Consider the following 14,738-nt stretch of genomic DNA (forward strand, 5'->3'; position numbering starts at 1 on the left):
TGGGTATGCCAAGACAGATGTTGAGCCACTCACAAGCTCAGTGTTCCTTCGTCTAAAGTACCCATGCCCATATGGATGGTCATAACCTTTAGGTATCTGACTGGGCAGTTACTGATGGGAGGTTTGCATGCTGCTTGGAAGCCTTTTTCCGTAGGTATCTCTCGATCAGTTAAGAAGGCATCCCCAACAGAGACGGTGAAACCCCGAAAAGGCATACTCTCCTGAGCAGAGCTGCACTGTTTATCGGATGCTACTGAAAAAGCACCCCCACCGGCCAATGCGGAGACGGGCAAAACCGGATACGTGCGGTGGGATTCGTCCAGCGACCCACAGACTTCATATTTCCCCATCTATCATGCTCCTGTGGCCAACTCAGGAGACTGACTTCGTGGGGGTCCGGCCCGAGGAGAAATCTCGGACATGTTGCTACCCCAAAGGCCTAGGGCATGCCGCCGCTCAACCAGTTTCAGCACTTCGTACATGAACTGCCGTTCCGGACCTCCATCCGGGAACGCCTCCCAGGCCACCCTGACTGGGAACGCAAGTCGGTTTATCATGTTTCCTGGCGCATTGACAATGTACCATTCCAAGGACCGGCAGATGCCACAACCCAGGGAGTATTGTTCCAAAGGTCCAACGCGATCACTTGGGCGCGTGTCGGCGGACGAGAGGATCAATCGGGTAGAGTAGTAAAGACACATGGTTTGTGCGAGGCGGAGGTCCCGATAGACAAATATCGGGGGTGTGATTATACCCCCGGTACGAAAGTCCCGGCAATGGAATCGAGGAAATGGGTCGTCCGCTGAGACTTCGACTTCCTGCGGTGGCCCATCCGGGTTGTTATCAACCCATTGGACTTTCCACTGGCGGAAGCGGTCGGTCAGGTCAGCGACACCGCTCCATAGTGAGGCTTGCTTCACGCTAATCTCATGTGGGCTGTACATGCCCGATTTGAGAGCAGCCTCGATGTCGTCAAATTGCCAAAGCAGGCCAGGGATCTCAACCGCCAAGTCTAGCAAGTAATGCAGGATGTCTCTTCGGTCAGGGTTGGCTGACCAAGGCAAGTTGATCCAGTCCGGGCTTGCGAGGGCGGAAGGGGTTCGACTGACAATAGCCGCAGCGACCTGTTTCTATCTGAGCGAATAAATTCTAGAAAGACTGAAAAGAATACGTACCCAATAAGGACGCAGCTCGGTATACAGCAAATGCTCCACCCCATGTATGTGATTCTCTGGTCCTCGGTGCTCAATCAGGCGCAATGCACCGTGAACGTGAGCAATTAGCGACACTTGTGTAGTTCGTTCCACACTCTACAAGCAGTCAGAACAGTTCCTAGAATGCAAGATCGAAACTTATACCTCAAAGGCCATTAAAAGGGTTACCGTCACTAGTGTCGACTCAGCCTTGCTGCGCTGGGGATCTTGCAACGCCTGCTGCAAACTCCGCAGCACACGGGGGTATAGGCGGAAACCAGCTGCTTCAAGGTTCTTGTCCTGAATAGACCGCCCAAAGTATGCTATGGAGACGGATTCGAACGCATCTACGAGAATCGGCGAAAACATGCGTATCTCGGCAGCCCGTCGTAGTGCACCAGCCTGTCCTGTCTTTGATTGGACTACCGGACTGAAAGCATCCACGAAGCGTTCAATAAACACATCCAGCATCGGTTTCCACGATCCAATGTGACTTATCGAACCATAGCTAGAGTCCTCACTCTCTTCTGATGAAGACCGACTGCCAGAGAGCGAGAACACCTCGTCTTCCGAATCCAGTGAATCGTCGTCGCTATCGTATGAATGAGACCGACGAAGAACGACAGGGCCATGTTCTGCTGGGGATCATGACAACTTAGCCGCCAAAACAATATTCTGTACCCTACCAGGATGCGACGGACACCCACCTTCCATTCCATTTAACGGTCCCACCGGGATTGCCACTTCATTTGTTTCACCGCGATGCTTTCGGATTTGGGCGACGAGTCGATTGACGGCATTTGGCGGGGCTGAGCGGATGGCGTTGACGAGGCCTTGTAGCTGAGCTCGTCGGCGTGAAGACTTGATCCGTTGCTCTAGAACGCCAATGTCAATTCTTTACGCTGCAGAAGCACCTCCAACCCCACCGAGACTATCCGGGATCCAACCTGGGGCACGCACCACAGTTATGAAGGCTGGCTGTTAGCTCACGGATTTCCTCCCGGAGGTTACGGATCTCATCGGCTTGACTGATGGGTTGCAGGAAATCTTCGGGACTGGTATCGTAGTGGCATTTGGACGGGTGACCATGCGCACAGCATGCATGACAGGGCTTGACTCGATCACACTGTCTCTCACGATCGTCAATTAGGTCGGATTACACATATGCAGGTAAGCCAGCAAAGTGGGTTGCACGGGCCTCCTCCCACCCAACTAGCAGCGCAGTTCGCTCCATATTCTTGTTTCCTCCATCATCCTATTCGTCTGCACGACTATCTTGTTCTATTCCCCCGTAACGGAGACCCATGCCCACACCTTAGTATCGGTTCGGGACGCACCTTGACTTTCCGGAACCGGCAGGCCTTGCAAGATCGCAATTGACGGGTCAATTGACCCGACGTAAGGGCGGGCTTACTCCGGAGGTGATCGGAGACCAAGATTGGTTGCGAATCGTGGGTGGCCATGTGCGGCAAGCCTAGACAATGAGCTCCAGTCGTACCAGGCCACGATGTCACGATAGGGGAAGGTCAACGTCAAGCTTGAGCGGATACGGGGCCAACAGAACGGCGAGATCACGACCAGCAAGATCTGAGCAGACATGACCGAATTCCTCCGAAATTCCCACCCTCGCTTACGTCGAGCCCCGCGACAACCGTTGCTGGCTGTGGCTTGAGGAGACCAATAACGAGTTGCGCTTGAGGCGACGGCGGCCGCAGAAGTGGGTTTGGTGGAGGACTAGTTGGTCGCCTCCAAGCGCTCTTCCTGGGACCACCGTTGGGTACCTCGGTGAAGTGGGCATAGCGCGAATGGACAGCTTCCAGAATTGCCACGGAACATCCAGGGCGGAAGAAGAAGAATGGAACCAAGCACAATCGCTTTCATTGGTAACCAATTAATTGATGCTGAGGACAGGAGAGATCCAGTGGATGGTCGCCAGCGGGAAATATTATCCAGCCTGAGGCACCAATCAGGCCGATCGGCGGGTAACTGGTTAGCGTCATCCAGGAAGCATAACTGGTTAGTAGAGCAGTGACTGACAGTAAGACTTAGTGATTGATCCAGTAATTAGATGTTCAATTGTTATTTTTGTAAGTGAAATGGTGTCGTTATGTCATGAGAAACGGACGTTGTTGGAAAGGAATTAGTATTAGTAGTTGTAGGATATATATCTTTGGAATATGGAACCCAACGATTGAAACACAAGGGACAAGAAGGAGGCAACGAGAAGCCCAATGAAAACGTACTAGTACTACTAGCAGTGTATGATGAAGGCAAACAACTAGTGTAATCCAGAGCCAAACTGAGTCTGAACAGTATATGTACTAGTGTTGGACAACAATGCCAGGATGGGACAACTGAAGCCGTGTCCAGATCACCTGACCAATAATCACATGAGTTCCTCAAGGCCAATCCAGCTGGTAGGTAGAACTGAACTCTGCTCGGCTTCTCCATACTATGAAACTATTTGAGTCATGCAGCATGGAACCGGCAAGACACGGACGAGCAAGAAATGCCCAGGGGCGTACTTGCAAGGTGTGACAGCATCAAGAGCTTCGAGCAGACCTGCAGGCAGGAAGAAACCCCCAACGTCAAATTACTATACTACTGTGGCTGGCTGCTCCCCAACTCCAACCAAGTTTCGGAATTGTTCAGTCTCATTTGCTTCAACCCCTCCGTCAATCTAAGACACTCGTACTCTTGTCAGTGGTAGTTCTCTGCATGCATATGCATGAAACAAGGAGGAAACGCAGACCACGCACCCGACTTCCTGGGTAGCCCAGGCTTCCTCTGCGTAACCTACGGCAGTTCCGGTGCCATATTCAAGTGCCGTGGGATATCGACACTTATCACGCAGGTGACGTGATGAACCATTGTTCCGGACCGGCTGCATATTAGCGGATCCACCCTGGATGAATTATACAGAGATTGTGCACAGCGCCAAAAACACCATGCAGATGTTGACCCTCATGGTAATAGGCATGGTCCGCGCCTTGACCTTTAGTTGCCTACTTGTTTCCGAACTGCGCTAGAACGCATATATCATTGAGGGCAGTTCGTAGACCTCGTATCTGAATCAAAAAGGCTTATGCATTCAAGGGTGAATCTGGCTAGATTTATCGGCTTCATTAATCGCTTGATCAAAAGATCACCGACACATAAAGACAAAATGTAGTTCAAAAAGCAAAATGACAATATATATCTCTGGCATAGTCATAGAACTGACATCGGTTATTAGATAACCTTACAGTCATTTGTAGTTGATGATTCTTAGGCCGATAGAACATCTCACAGCTCAAGGCTACCATCTTCCTCACTCCTGCAATTTGGTTACCATGACACGCACTCCCTGACTTTTATCCTCCACTCGAGTTACGAGATGGTCTCAAAACGGCCACACTCAGGCTAGAGTCGTATCATGCAGCTTAAACTCGAACCGACGAACGATAAGAGCAAGGAGGATGTAAATCTTGGCATATGCCATGCTACCGAGGTAAAGGAGAATTAGATCGCAGTGCTCCGCAGGGAATATTCCATGATTCAAAATGGGCATGGTGATGCATATAACTTACTTCTTTCCTATACAATCTCGAGCGTCTCTAAGGAACGGGACAAAGTGCCTGTCCTTGGTGCCGTCACTCTGGGGGTCCAGCTCGTTCCTTACTGCTATCTGAAGTACGTGTAAGCCTGAGCAGTGATTAAGGATAGTATGTACACAGTGCTGGGTTGGATGCAGTTTTCCCTATCTCTTCCGGGCTGGGCTGCATTTCCCTGCATGCAGGAAGACAGTTGGTGCAAGGAGATTTGACGCCACATTTAGCTCGTTGGAACCCCCAAGAAGAAAAATCCCTTGCGGATAATTTGGCGACATTTTTTAGCTTGGAGTGTTCTTGGCTAAGGCTTATCTCGTAGTATATAGATTTGACCAACGCCATGTATGCGTCTTTCTACTGGCTGTGTCTGTCTCCAGAAGTTGGAGGAAGTGATAATACACTTAAGCCTGAAGTTGTTTACGAGTCATGGCCCCAGACGCGTCCATACTCGGGAGGCAAGGTAACAACAGAGCAGGAGTTACACAAACATCCCTATCATCACAATTCACCGCGGAGCGCCACGTTACCGCATTTAGGCAGTAATCTGTTGTAGTTCATGCGGCATTCAGCTGGATTGTAGAGTGGCCACACTGGTATCTTCTTTGCAAAAATAGGATCTCGATACCCCCCTTACGGCCATGGACGTGTTTGTTTATCTCGTCATCAATAACTGGTTATCGCTTGACACTGGTCAGGCAGTGGCAATTCCTAGTTTTGTGACCGCGGACAATTTCGTGGGGCAACATTCAGTTGTTAGTAGTACTGATAGTGGTATTGATCAACGCGAGGCGAAGGGTGTAAGACTGGGCATATTTGCAATCATTTTGTCGAGTAGTAAGTACAGGAACTGATCTATCCTCAATTTCTGAGGCTGTTACAAGGCGGTAGGCGAATGTCAAACACAATGATCATTCTTGTTCAAGAATTGAAAGACAATTTGAATAATTGCAGGGCCATATTTCTAGTAAATAAAAGTTGATAAGTTGTTGCATGTGCTTCACTGCTGTCTTTATTCATTGTTGGGAGATCTGAAATGAGGTATCTCTGACCTATAGGTATAGAGGTACACCCTCTATAGCTATGTCCTGGAGTCAGTGCTATCAGTGATACCACTCGACCATTGCATCACCACGGGACAGTGCGAGGTAAACCGATAAGAAGAGGATATTACCAGCGTTCACAAATGGCAACTAAAGTGCAGCAGGCATGATAACAGTACCTGCTTCAGCTTGAGAGCGTGAAAGTGATAACGGATCACCTGACTGAGACTCACATGATGTACTGCATGAAACCGGCAAATCGCCGACCAGAAAGAACTTTGAAATGCCGACATGCAGAGTGTGACGACATCACCAACCATTACCCCAGAACGTGGAGCTGCACGGAAATCCTGCGAGCCAATCCTCGCCGTCCTTTGAGGGGAACAAACACGGGAGCTTAACCTTTTTGCCAGCATGACCAAAAATGCATATCTCCCCGAGCGGACTTGTGTACAGCGAGACTGCAAGTTGCGACACAGACGACTATTCTCCCCCGAGGATGGAGCCATGGACAGTGGATCCCAGCGACTTGGGGAACCGCCAAGTATACGTCGATTCGTTGCTAGCGGCGGGGATTTCAAACAAACTTTCCCTGACCCATATCATACCCGTGTTATAGGATCAAAGATACGAAGCGTCAGGGGGGGCCCGAGACACACCAATGAGTCGATCAGCTCCACTTCCCCGGACGATGTCCGACTCCAAAGCTCCTGTCGCACGATGGATGAAGAAGAATAGCACGGGTGGTAGCTAGCGGCGTGGGGGTGAGAATCAGCCGAACAGCTTCTGGTTCGAATTTTAACTGTCTTCCCCGCATTTGTGATGCTCTCCGGCATCTGCGTGCGTCCAACCAGGACCCTGGATGGCCCAAGGTGGATGGAAATTCCCCCCACGCCAGCCCCTCCCCCGGATTTGCAGGTGGCATCACTCTTCTCATGTGTTTCCTGGGAGGTCGACCACACCGTACGAAGCAACAAGCTTCTTTCCTTCTCTTGGGGCATATATAGCTGAAGCTTTCCCTCTGTTTATGGAGTCGCAACAGGATCGTTCCTGTATCCTGCCTCTCCCTGCATCTTGACTCACCTCCCAGAAGTTTCATCATGTCGGACAGAGTCATCACCGACCATGACGCTATGGGCGAAAAAGCCGAGATCTCTCATGAGGAGGTTGCTCATTTAGCACAGTTGACGCCGGAGGAGAAGGTTTTGGAGAGGCAATTGCGGCGGCGAATTGATACCCTCATAATGCCGTTGGTAATTCTTGTTTATCTGATGAATTACATCGACCGGTACGTCTCAGATTTTATCGCCATTAGATGACCATTAATTACGATGCGCTAACGTCTTTCCGTCTTTGATAGGAATAACTACGCCGCTGCGAAGCTTCAAGGATTAGAACAGGACCTATCCCTCGATGAAGCCAAATACGAGACAGGGCTGTCCATTCTATTCGTGGGCTATATCCTGATGCAGGTCCCATCGAACCTGCTCCTCAACTACATGGGCCGTCCTTCGCTTTACCTTGGCTTTTTTACCACAGCGTGGGGCCTTGTCTCGGCCTTAACCAGCCAGGTCTCAAGCTACGGTGGCATCGTGGCATGTCGATTCATTCTCGGCTTGGTCGAGGCACCATTCTTTGCAGGTGTTCTATTTTACCTTTCCAAATGGTACACCAAAAAAGAGTTGGCCCTTCGCATGAGTATCTTCTACTCTGGCTCATTGCTCAGCGGTGCCTTTGGAAACCTGATCGCTGCGGGCATCCTTAATGGTCTTGCCGGAAAGAGAGGCATGTCAGCCTGGCAATGGTTATACATTATCGAGGGTACCATCACTGTCGCAATCGGTCTGGCTATCTGCGCTGTGCTACCCGACTTTCCCGATACCTGGAAATTGTTGTCGCCGGAGATGAAGCATGTCGCCAATCGCCGCTTGGCCATTGAGGCAGCCGAAGCGGATGTTGACGACGGCGACAAGATGAGCCAAATTAAAGGTCTGAAGCTAGCCTTTACAGACGTCAAGACTTATGCCCTGGCCATTGCGTACATGTCTCTCACGGCCGCAAGTGGCTTCCAAAACTTTTTTCCAACTTTGACAGAGACCTTGGGGTACAACCATATCATCTCTCTGCTCTTGGTAGCACCGCCATACATATTCATGGTGGTGTACAGTCTCTTCCACTCCTATCTCTCCGATCGTTTCGCTCATCGATATTGGTTCTTTGTCGGCCCCATCCCCGTCACCATCGTGGGGTTTATTATCTTCATGACCACTCACTCCTTCGGGCCTCGGTATTTCTCATTCTTCCTTATGGTATTCGTCTTTGCCCAGAACGGCACGATATACTCGTGGATCGCGAATGCGATTCCCCGACCTCCCGCCAAGCGAGCTGCTGCATATGCCTTCATCAACTCTCTGGGAAACTCAGCTAGTATCTGGACTCCATATACTTATCTGGAAAAGGAGGCTCCGTATTACTACACGGCCTTGGGTGTGTGCATCGGAATGCAGGTTCTAGGCACTATCATGGCGACGTTCCTGTACTTCCATCTACGATCGCAAAACAAGCGACTGGCACGACTGGAGGATGAAGATGCAATCTTGACAGAGAAAGAGCTTCGCCGGTTACAGAAGACGGCAGATGTAGAGGGCATCGACATCGCGGCTGCCCGCCGGCTCCAGAAGGGGTTCCGATATGTAACTTGAGGATCTGCAAGCAATTCATTAGTTCTGTTCTTAATTCGTTCACAATACATATTCACACTCACTCAGTTCACGCCAGAGCTTCACAACCAACTCACAAATGACAGTACGTAGTAGTGCATAGAAGTTACCGTCATCAGTACATGACTACCCAAGTCCAATTACGGGGAAACGGTGCTAATAACATTCACCTCCTCGATCAATTTCCCTCCGGTGAAGTTAAGCCAATGTATGAGTTGACCGGGAATCTGATGGTCCCCGTGAAGTCAACCTCGTATTCCGACTTCATATGCAGAACAAATCAAATCACTGCATATCTCAAATTTCGGAGAACAGACTGTACTTCACTGCTGCTTACTGCTGCTCTGATATAATTACTCTCGGTCGGAATGTCTCGCTGGTGGCTCGCGTGTACCAGCTTCCCTGTTCTGGCGGTATATTTCCCCCATCTCTATGGAATGGATCAGTGATGATGGTTGCTAAACATGTCCAGGGAACTATTAGCGCAATGGCAACTATATTCGGTATTTGTGCTGTTAGCTTTGGATGGCTGGAAAATGATTCTTCTGATGTGGGAAGTGTGGTAGTAGTGCAGAGTGCTTGGTGAGTCTCCATTTCCGATATAGTCCAGCCTTTTGAGTGTTGATCATCGCATCTGAATGATTCAGTAGGGCCGTCACGATCAAGGCTATATCGCTCGCACTCGCCGCCACAGCTGATCTTACCCTCCTTCTGATCATGATGCTCAAATGGGATGCAGTGAGAGGATACCTCGCGACGGCTTTACTCTACTTCATATCCTCAATGCTCCTCTTCAGTTTAATTGGCGTGACTGTACATCAACCATCCTATACCATCGCCCCTCAAGCACGGCTCTACACGCAGAACTTCTACTACGGCATCTTCGCCGCCAGTCTTTACCTCTTCATCGCAGCGCTCCTAACAATCTACGCATGCAGCGTCCGCACCATCCACCTAAGCATGCAAGACCGCCGCATGATCGAAAACACAAGCATCGTGCTGCGCGCCTTCACGCTGGCCGCATTCCTCCTCGGCGGCGCAGCCATCTACATACCCATCGAAGGATGGTCCCTACCAGACTCCCTCTACTGGTCCACATACACCATCCTCACAATCGGAATCGGTAACATCGCCCCAAAGACCCATCTCGGCCGAAGCCTACTAATCCCCTACGCGACGGGGTCCATTACCTGTCTAGGATTATTCGTCAGTTCAATCGCCTCCTTCTCCAGGAAGATGGGCGAGCTGCGTCTGAAGTTCGAGCTCGAGGCAGAAGGTATCCACCTCCACAAATCACCCCATCGCGATATCGTCAAATTCAGGCAGATCAAATCCCAACGGCAAAGCCGTCACCGCTGGATCGTATTCATCTTCTCCTCGTGCGCATGGCTCCTCCTTTGGCTTGTTAGTGCCCGCATTTTCAAGTCCTCCGAGCGAGGCCAGGGATGGACGTATTTTGAGTCACTGTATTTCACGTTCGTGTCGCTGACGACGATCGGATACGGGGATTTCTATCCAACGAGTAATCTGGGAAAGTCGTTCTTTGTGTTTTGGGCGCTGCTGGCGGTACCGGTTATGACGACGTTGGTTGGGGTTGTTGGTCAGGTGGGGTTTCATACGGTGGTTTATTTTGTGAGAAGGGTTGGGAGGGGGTGGTCATGGGGATTTTGTGTAGGGCGTGTAGCTGCATATTTGAATGTGAGGAGGCTGGATATGCCTGTTTTTACTGGAGGAGCAGGTTTGAGTGTGTCGGGTGGTGGTATGGACATCGACATAGAAAGACAGTACTGCCCAGCTTCTGACACATTGAGTCTCCCACTTGAGAGGCAACGCCCAGATAACTACTTCAGTTCTGCAGAACACAGACTCCACCTCACCGAGGAGATCAAGGTTCTTGTGGACATTCTCAAGGACGACAGCAGAGACATCGATCTACATCGTGAATGGGCACGTGTTGTATCTCTGCTCCGTGTTGATGGAGACGACGGAGAAGAAGTGCTTGCGGCTGAGAGTCATCGTCAGCAGGTAATCAGAGAGGTGTTGTCTGCGAATCAGTCCACGAAGGAGAGAAATAAGGAGATTCTGTGGATGGTCAAGTTGCTGGTTGAGAAGTTGTGTTTTTGTTTGAGGGAGGATATAGGTGAGGGTAGATAGGGATACGTATTTATGGTCATTCTCGTTCATCCCTTGCTATGCAGGGAGCCTGACAGGATGTACTACAGTACATAGTGGACTCGTTGATTGATGTACAGCATGTTTATTCCAGCTGTTGATGGATGATCATATGAATAACTATTCCTAGCGATTTGCTGACACTAAAGTCAACCGCAGTTTTCTACACATAATTAATATCAGACTACTATCTTCAGAACGGACTGTCTACTTAATTCATACTTGTGCAAGACTAATACTATATTAATCATTTATGCACTATGAACGGCTCATGACTAATCGTACAAACATACACGCACAACGATTCATACCGAATTATACAGTGTCACCAGTCAGACAGCATAAATCTGAAGCTGCTTCATTGCAAATTGGCAAGCTATAATGAAGTCTATAAGTTACTATAATTTTGAATTTATGACAGACCTGGGACAATCAATTGGTTTGACTGCTGTTAAACTGGAAGAGTACTACTGTTGGTTAATGGTAGATGATGATGTATAGCAATGCTTGCTATACTACTAGGGGATGTGATCTATAATTGATGATTAGTTGTTTTCTTCTTCAAATACTGGCTACTACTATTGCTACCAATCTCAATCGTTCAAGTGTACTAGTCTGGTGGAGTGTGGTCAATGCTCAAAAATTGATGATCGCAGTGACTGTTCATGCAGTGGTATATATTTACGAGGTTACTACTTAGTAAAAATTGTAGTAGTACTAAGGCAAGGCAGTTTGAGCTTGGCACCAGTATATTGTTGATGATGATAACTTTAAAACAAAAATAATTCAATTCTCAGCATGATAGTACTGGATATTACATTTTACTAAGTAGTAGTTGTATGTAGTATACATCTACCATGCATACTGCTACAGTACGGGCTAGTCTCGGCAGTGGCCCGCCCGAGGATCCCCCGGTAGTAGCCGCCCGCCGTCATCTTAATTCAAAGCTCGCCTTCAAGGCAATGTTGAAGGCAAAGTGTGACGCTGTCAATGTACGTATCCAGCGATACAAGTGGTGGATTAGCAGTTGAGTTTGCCAGCAACCAATCTAGGTAACTTGGGTATTCTCCTGATACGCTGTAGCAGAGAAAGCAAAAACACGAGCACTCTTCGGATGACCTTCCCTTGGTATTGCGGTTCTGGAACTTTTCTTGCTCAATGGACTGGCGGGCAGGAGTTTGGAACCCGCTCTTTCAAAACCATGTGGCCATCTGGTGGACGGACGCGAAAGCAAAATGACGTCGATTGTCACATTCCCATCAATCAAGCTTGAGCACGGAGAAGCAGCTTGAGAAGCGCATTTCGGGTGTTATTGGACGTGTAACTAGGAATTCAGAGCTGGGTGAGGTATTTAGTACCATTGCGTTGGTGGTATGCAGGATTACCACCGAGGCCTTTTTGGCAGGGTAGGACAGATAGCTGGGATGTTGCAGATTCGCATACTACCTTCGTATACCTTCCGTGCCAGCAGCCAGAACATTGGCCCAAGCTGGCTGTTCTGGTGCAGCGGGAAATGCCTGCCAGCGACCGGCAATCATTTGTCGTGGCAATGTGGACTGTCATTGGCCGGAGCAGAGGTGTCCTGGCAGAGTTGCAGCAGAGCAGGAGTGACACAGCTCAACCATAGGTCCGTCTTCGCAAAGATTGGCATGTCCATCCCCGCAGATGATATCATACCACATGGTTGGTAAACAGAGCACCACCAATCCCGCCCGTGGCGGTAATAAACTGTGAGAGGGAAATGGGAAAGGAAGGAAGTGTCCATCCATCCCTTGCGTCGCCGGGCCTTTCTCTTCCTGTCCAATGATGCAAAGCAATGACCATCACTTGTCTGGCGCGGGGCCGTCAAGGCCGGGGGATGAGAAGGATGCCGATCCGGGGATTCGTCGATCGTGGCGGTGGCGGACGACACTGGTCCGTTGTTGGATGGGAGATGGAAGATTGGTCTCAGGGCAAACAATTTGGTTCGCCTGAAAATGGGAAGCTGGGTTGCTGCATTAATGAGAACTTTGGTTTCAGCATCGCCGGATTGAGAGGGCAGCTGAGTCACATGACATTCACGGGACAATCCAGTCGTTGTATATAATCGGCCAGTCGCCCAATCGTTCATAGCTCATTCATCCCATTGTATAACGCTATTACTGCTCAAATAGACGTCTCATAACTCACATTTCAATTCTACCGCAACGGTCACTCATTCCAACAACACCCGTGCTTTGCATCAGTTCGAAGAGATACACATCAATCTATACTATACCGTCATCATGTCGCCTCTCAGCCAAATGTCGCGTCCTATTGTCCGCAGTTCCAGCAACGTGCGATCATTCTCAATTGCCATCCCAGCTCGACGCGAAGGACAAGTGATCAATCCCAAGCCCCGTGGATATCTGGCCGAGTAAGTGTGAACCTGACCGCTATCCAACTGCTATCTCCTGTATTGGTTGTTGTTCCCCTTTCGGAGACTGCCGGGCCCTGTTGCAATGACGTCATGGACTGTTTCGGAGCAACTCTGATCCACTCTCCTTCTTTTCAAACATTACTGCAATGGTTGCAAACAGCACCACCAGCAGCAGTACTTCGTAACACCCGAAGCTAACCGTCACTTTCACATGCAGCAAAGAGCCAATCACCCGCCGGGAAGCCACCAGCGAGCGATACTTTGTCAAGACCCAGCAGCCAACGCAGACGCAACCTGAACAACCCGAGACATACCAGATGGTGCGGCAGAAGATGCTCGAACACCGTCGTCATCTAGATGAGTTGGACCAATATCTGTGAGTTATACTGCTGGTAGGAACACAAATGAGCATTTCACTGACTGGTTCTGTTGCAGCCAAATTCTCGGTAGAAAGCAGGGTCCCACGAGCTATTACTAGATGGCTTCAACAACTCTGTTTCATTGACTTTTCGTCCTTGTTTTTATTTTCGCTTTCGATGGAATCTTGATGGTTCCCGTTCCCTACTTTAGCAAACACCCAACGGTCACGATACTTTGATTCCTAGTGAAGTCAACCGCTATCGGACCACCCCATACGAAAACCCCCGCCGGATTGTCAAGCAGGATCTTATGATGATGACAGTAGGGAGTTGTGATATGGAGGAATTGAACTAGACTGAACTGGATTTGCATGTATATAAGTATTTACTACTGGTAGTATGTGGTATGTGGTCAATGGACCAAGGTCATGGTGTGAATGAGACATGTCATTATTATCCTCTTATTTAAAAGCTACACACAAAAACAATCTAGGAGTGAATCAGTAATACTAGCTGTAGGACTAGTTAGACATTGTTACATCATCAATTTGAAGCCTGTCGATGAAGCCTCTTGGTGTCCTTCAAAGGGCTACTTATTACTTACTACTACCGCCAGGAACACCTATTGACTTGAAATGTTGAGCACGGTCGGGGTCCACTCATTGAATGGCAGGTACAGAGTACCCAGCACAGCTTCAACATGGGACGATAATAGGTATCATAATATAAATCATATATAGCAAGAACAACAGGTTCATGCCAACTTCAAGCTTACCCGCTTACGAAGTATGCACCGGGGTGCATCCGGAATAAGATACTATAGAAACTCCGTACTGTTCATCCCAGTAAGCTGAGGCAGCTAAGGCAACCAACCACGTGTAACATTATTTCACGATAAAGAATATCACCTCTTACCCATGTTCATCATACGTTTCTCAAGTTTAGTTTGTGCTGCGCACGAATGACTCCTAATTGTCGTGTGACTAGCTGTCTGAGGTTCAGTTTGCGACCGTAGTAAACAGTCACATAAGGCTGATCGGGCTCGGAAGCGGCCCGATCGGTAGGCTGGACAGGAGAGGGACAGCCGGGACAGCAGGGACAGCAGGGTCAGGACAGGACAGGGTCATCGACTCATCAAACCCTCTCCGCTGCAGGCTGCAGGCTGCAACCACCACCAAAACGGGTATAGATCCACCCCTGAGGTAGAGAAACTGTGGCCGGAGATAAGAAACTGAAGGAAAATCCCGAGGAAGATCGGCATTTCGG

At 49.3% G+C, this 14,738-nt stretch overlaps 5 protein-coding genes across 5 annotated transcripts; 4 read left to right on the forward strand and 1 right to left on the reverse strand.

The window, feature by feature from the left end:
- Positions 1-353: 353 nt before the first annotated feature.
- On the reverse strand, positions 354-2,656 carry BO79DRAFT_228599 (C6 finger domain-containing protein; the record flags this gene model as incomplete). Its single annotated transcript, XM_025683976.1, has 6 exons — positions 354-1,124; positions 1,176-1,310; positions 1,359-1,831; positions 1,901-2,068; positions 2,154-2,319; positions 2,531-2,656. 6 exons carry the CDS (start codon positions 2,654-2,656, stop codon positions 354-356), a joined length of 1,839 nt encoding a protein of 612 aa, XP_025539395.1.
- Positions 2,657-5,123: 2,467 nt separating this feature from the next.
- BO79DRAFT_217877 (uncharacterized protein) lies at positions 5,124-5,748 on the forward strand (the record flags this gene model as incomplete). Its single annotated transcript, XM_025683390.1, has 3 exons — positions 5,124-5,243; positions 5,398-5,617; positions 5,735-5,748. The coding sequence occupies 3 exons, from the start codon at positions 5,124-5,126 to the stop codon at positions 5,746-5,748; spliced, it is 354 nt and encodes a 117-aa protein (XP_025539396.1).
- A 1,107-nt stretch (positions 5,749-6,855) lies between these two features.
- On the forward strand, positions 6,856-8,565 carry BO79DRAFT_173353 (putative MFS transporter). The gene is made up of 2 exons (XM_025679679.1): positions 6,856-7,111; positions 7,184-8,565. The coding sequence occupies exons 1-2, from the start codon at positions 6,924-6,926 to the stop codon at positions 8,523-8,525; spliced, it is 1,530 nt and encodes a 509-aa protein (XP_025539397.1). The 5' UTR covers positions 6,856-6,923; the 3' UTR covers positions 8,526-8,565.
- Positions 8,566-8,911: 346 nt separating this feature from the next.
- Positions 8,912-10,697, forward strand: BO79DRAFT_265844 (potassium channel family protein; the record flags this gene model as incomplete). The annotated part of the gene is made up of 3 exons (XM_025686914.1): positions 8,912-8,956; positions 9,016-9,125; positions 9,194-10,697. 3 exons carry the CDS (start codon positions 8,912-8,914, stop codon positions 10,695-10,697), a joined length of 1,659 nt encoding a protein of 552 aa, XP_025539398.1.
- Positions 10,698-12,848: 2,151 nt separating this feature from the next.
- On the forward strand, positions 12,849-13,849 carry BO79DRAFT_245481 (uncharacterized protein). Its single transcript, XM_025685470.1, has 3 exons — positions 12,849-13,110; positions 13,331-13,489; positions 13,549-13,849. Exons 1-3 carry the CDS (start codon positions 12,980-12,982, stop codon positions 13,589-13,591), a joined length of 333 nt encoding a protein of 110 aa, XP_025539399.1. The 5' UTR covers positions 12,849-12,979; the 3' UTR covers positions 13,592-13,849.
- Positions 13,850-14,738: the final 889 nt, after the last annotated feature.

Source organism: Aspergillus costaricaensis (genome assembly GCF_003184835.1).
Source record: "Aspergillus costaricaensis CBS 115574 unplaced genomic scaffold BO79scaffold_16, whole genome shotgun sequence".
NCBI classification, from domain to species: Eukaryota; Fungi; Ascomycota; class Eurotiomycetes; order Eurotiales; family Aspergillaceae; genus Aspergillus; species Aspergillus costaricensis.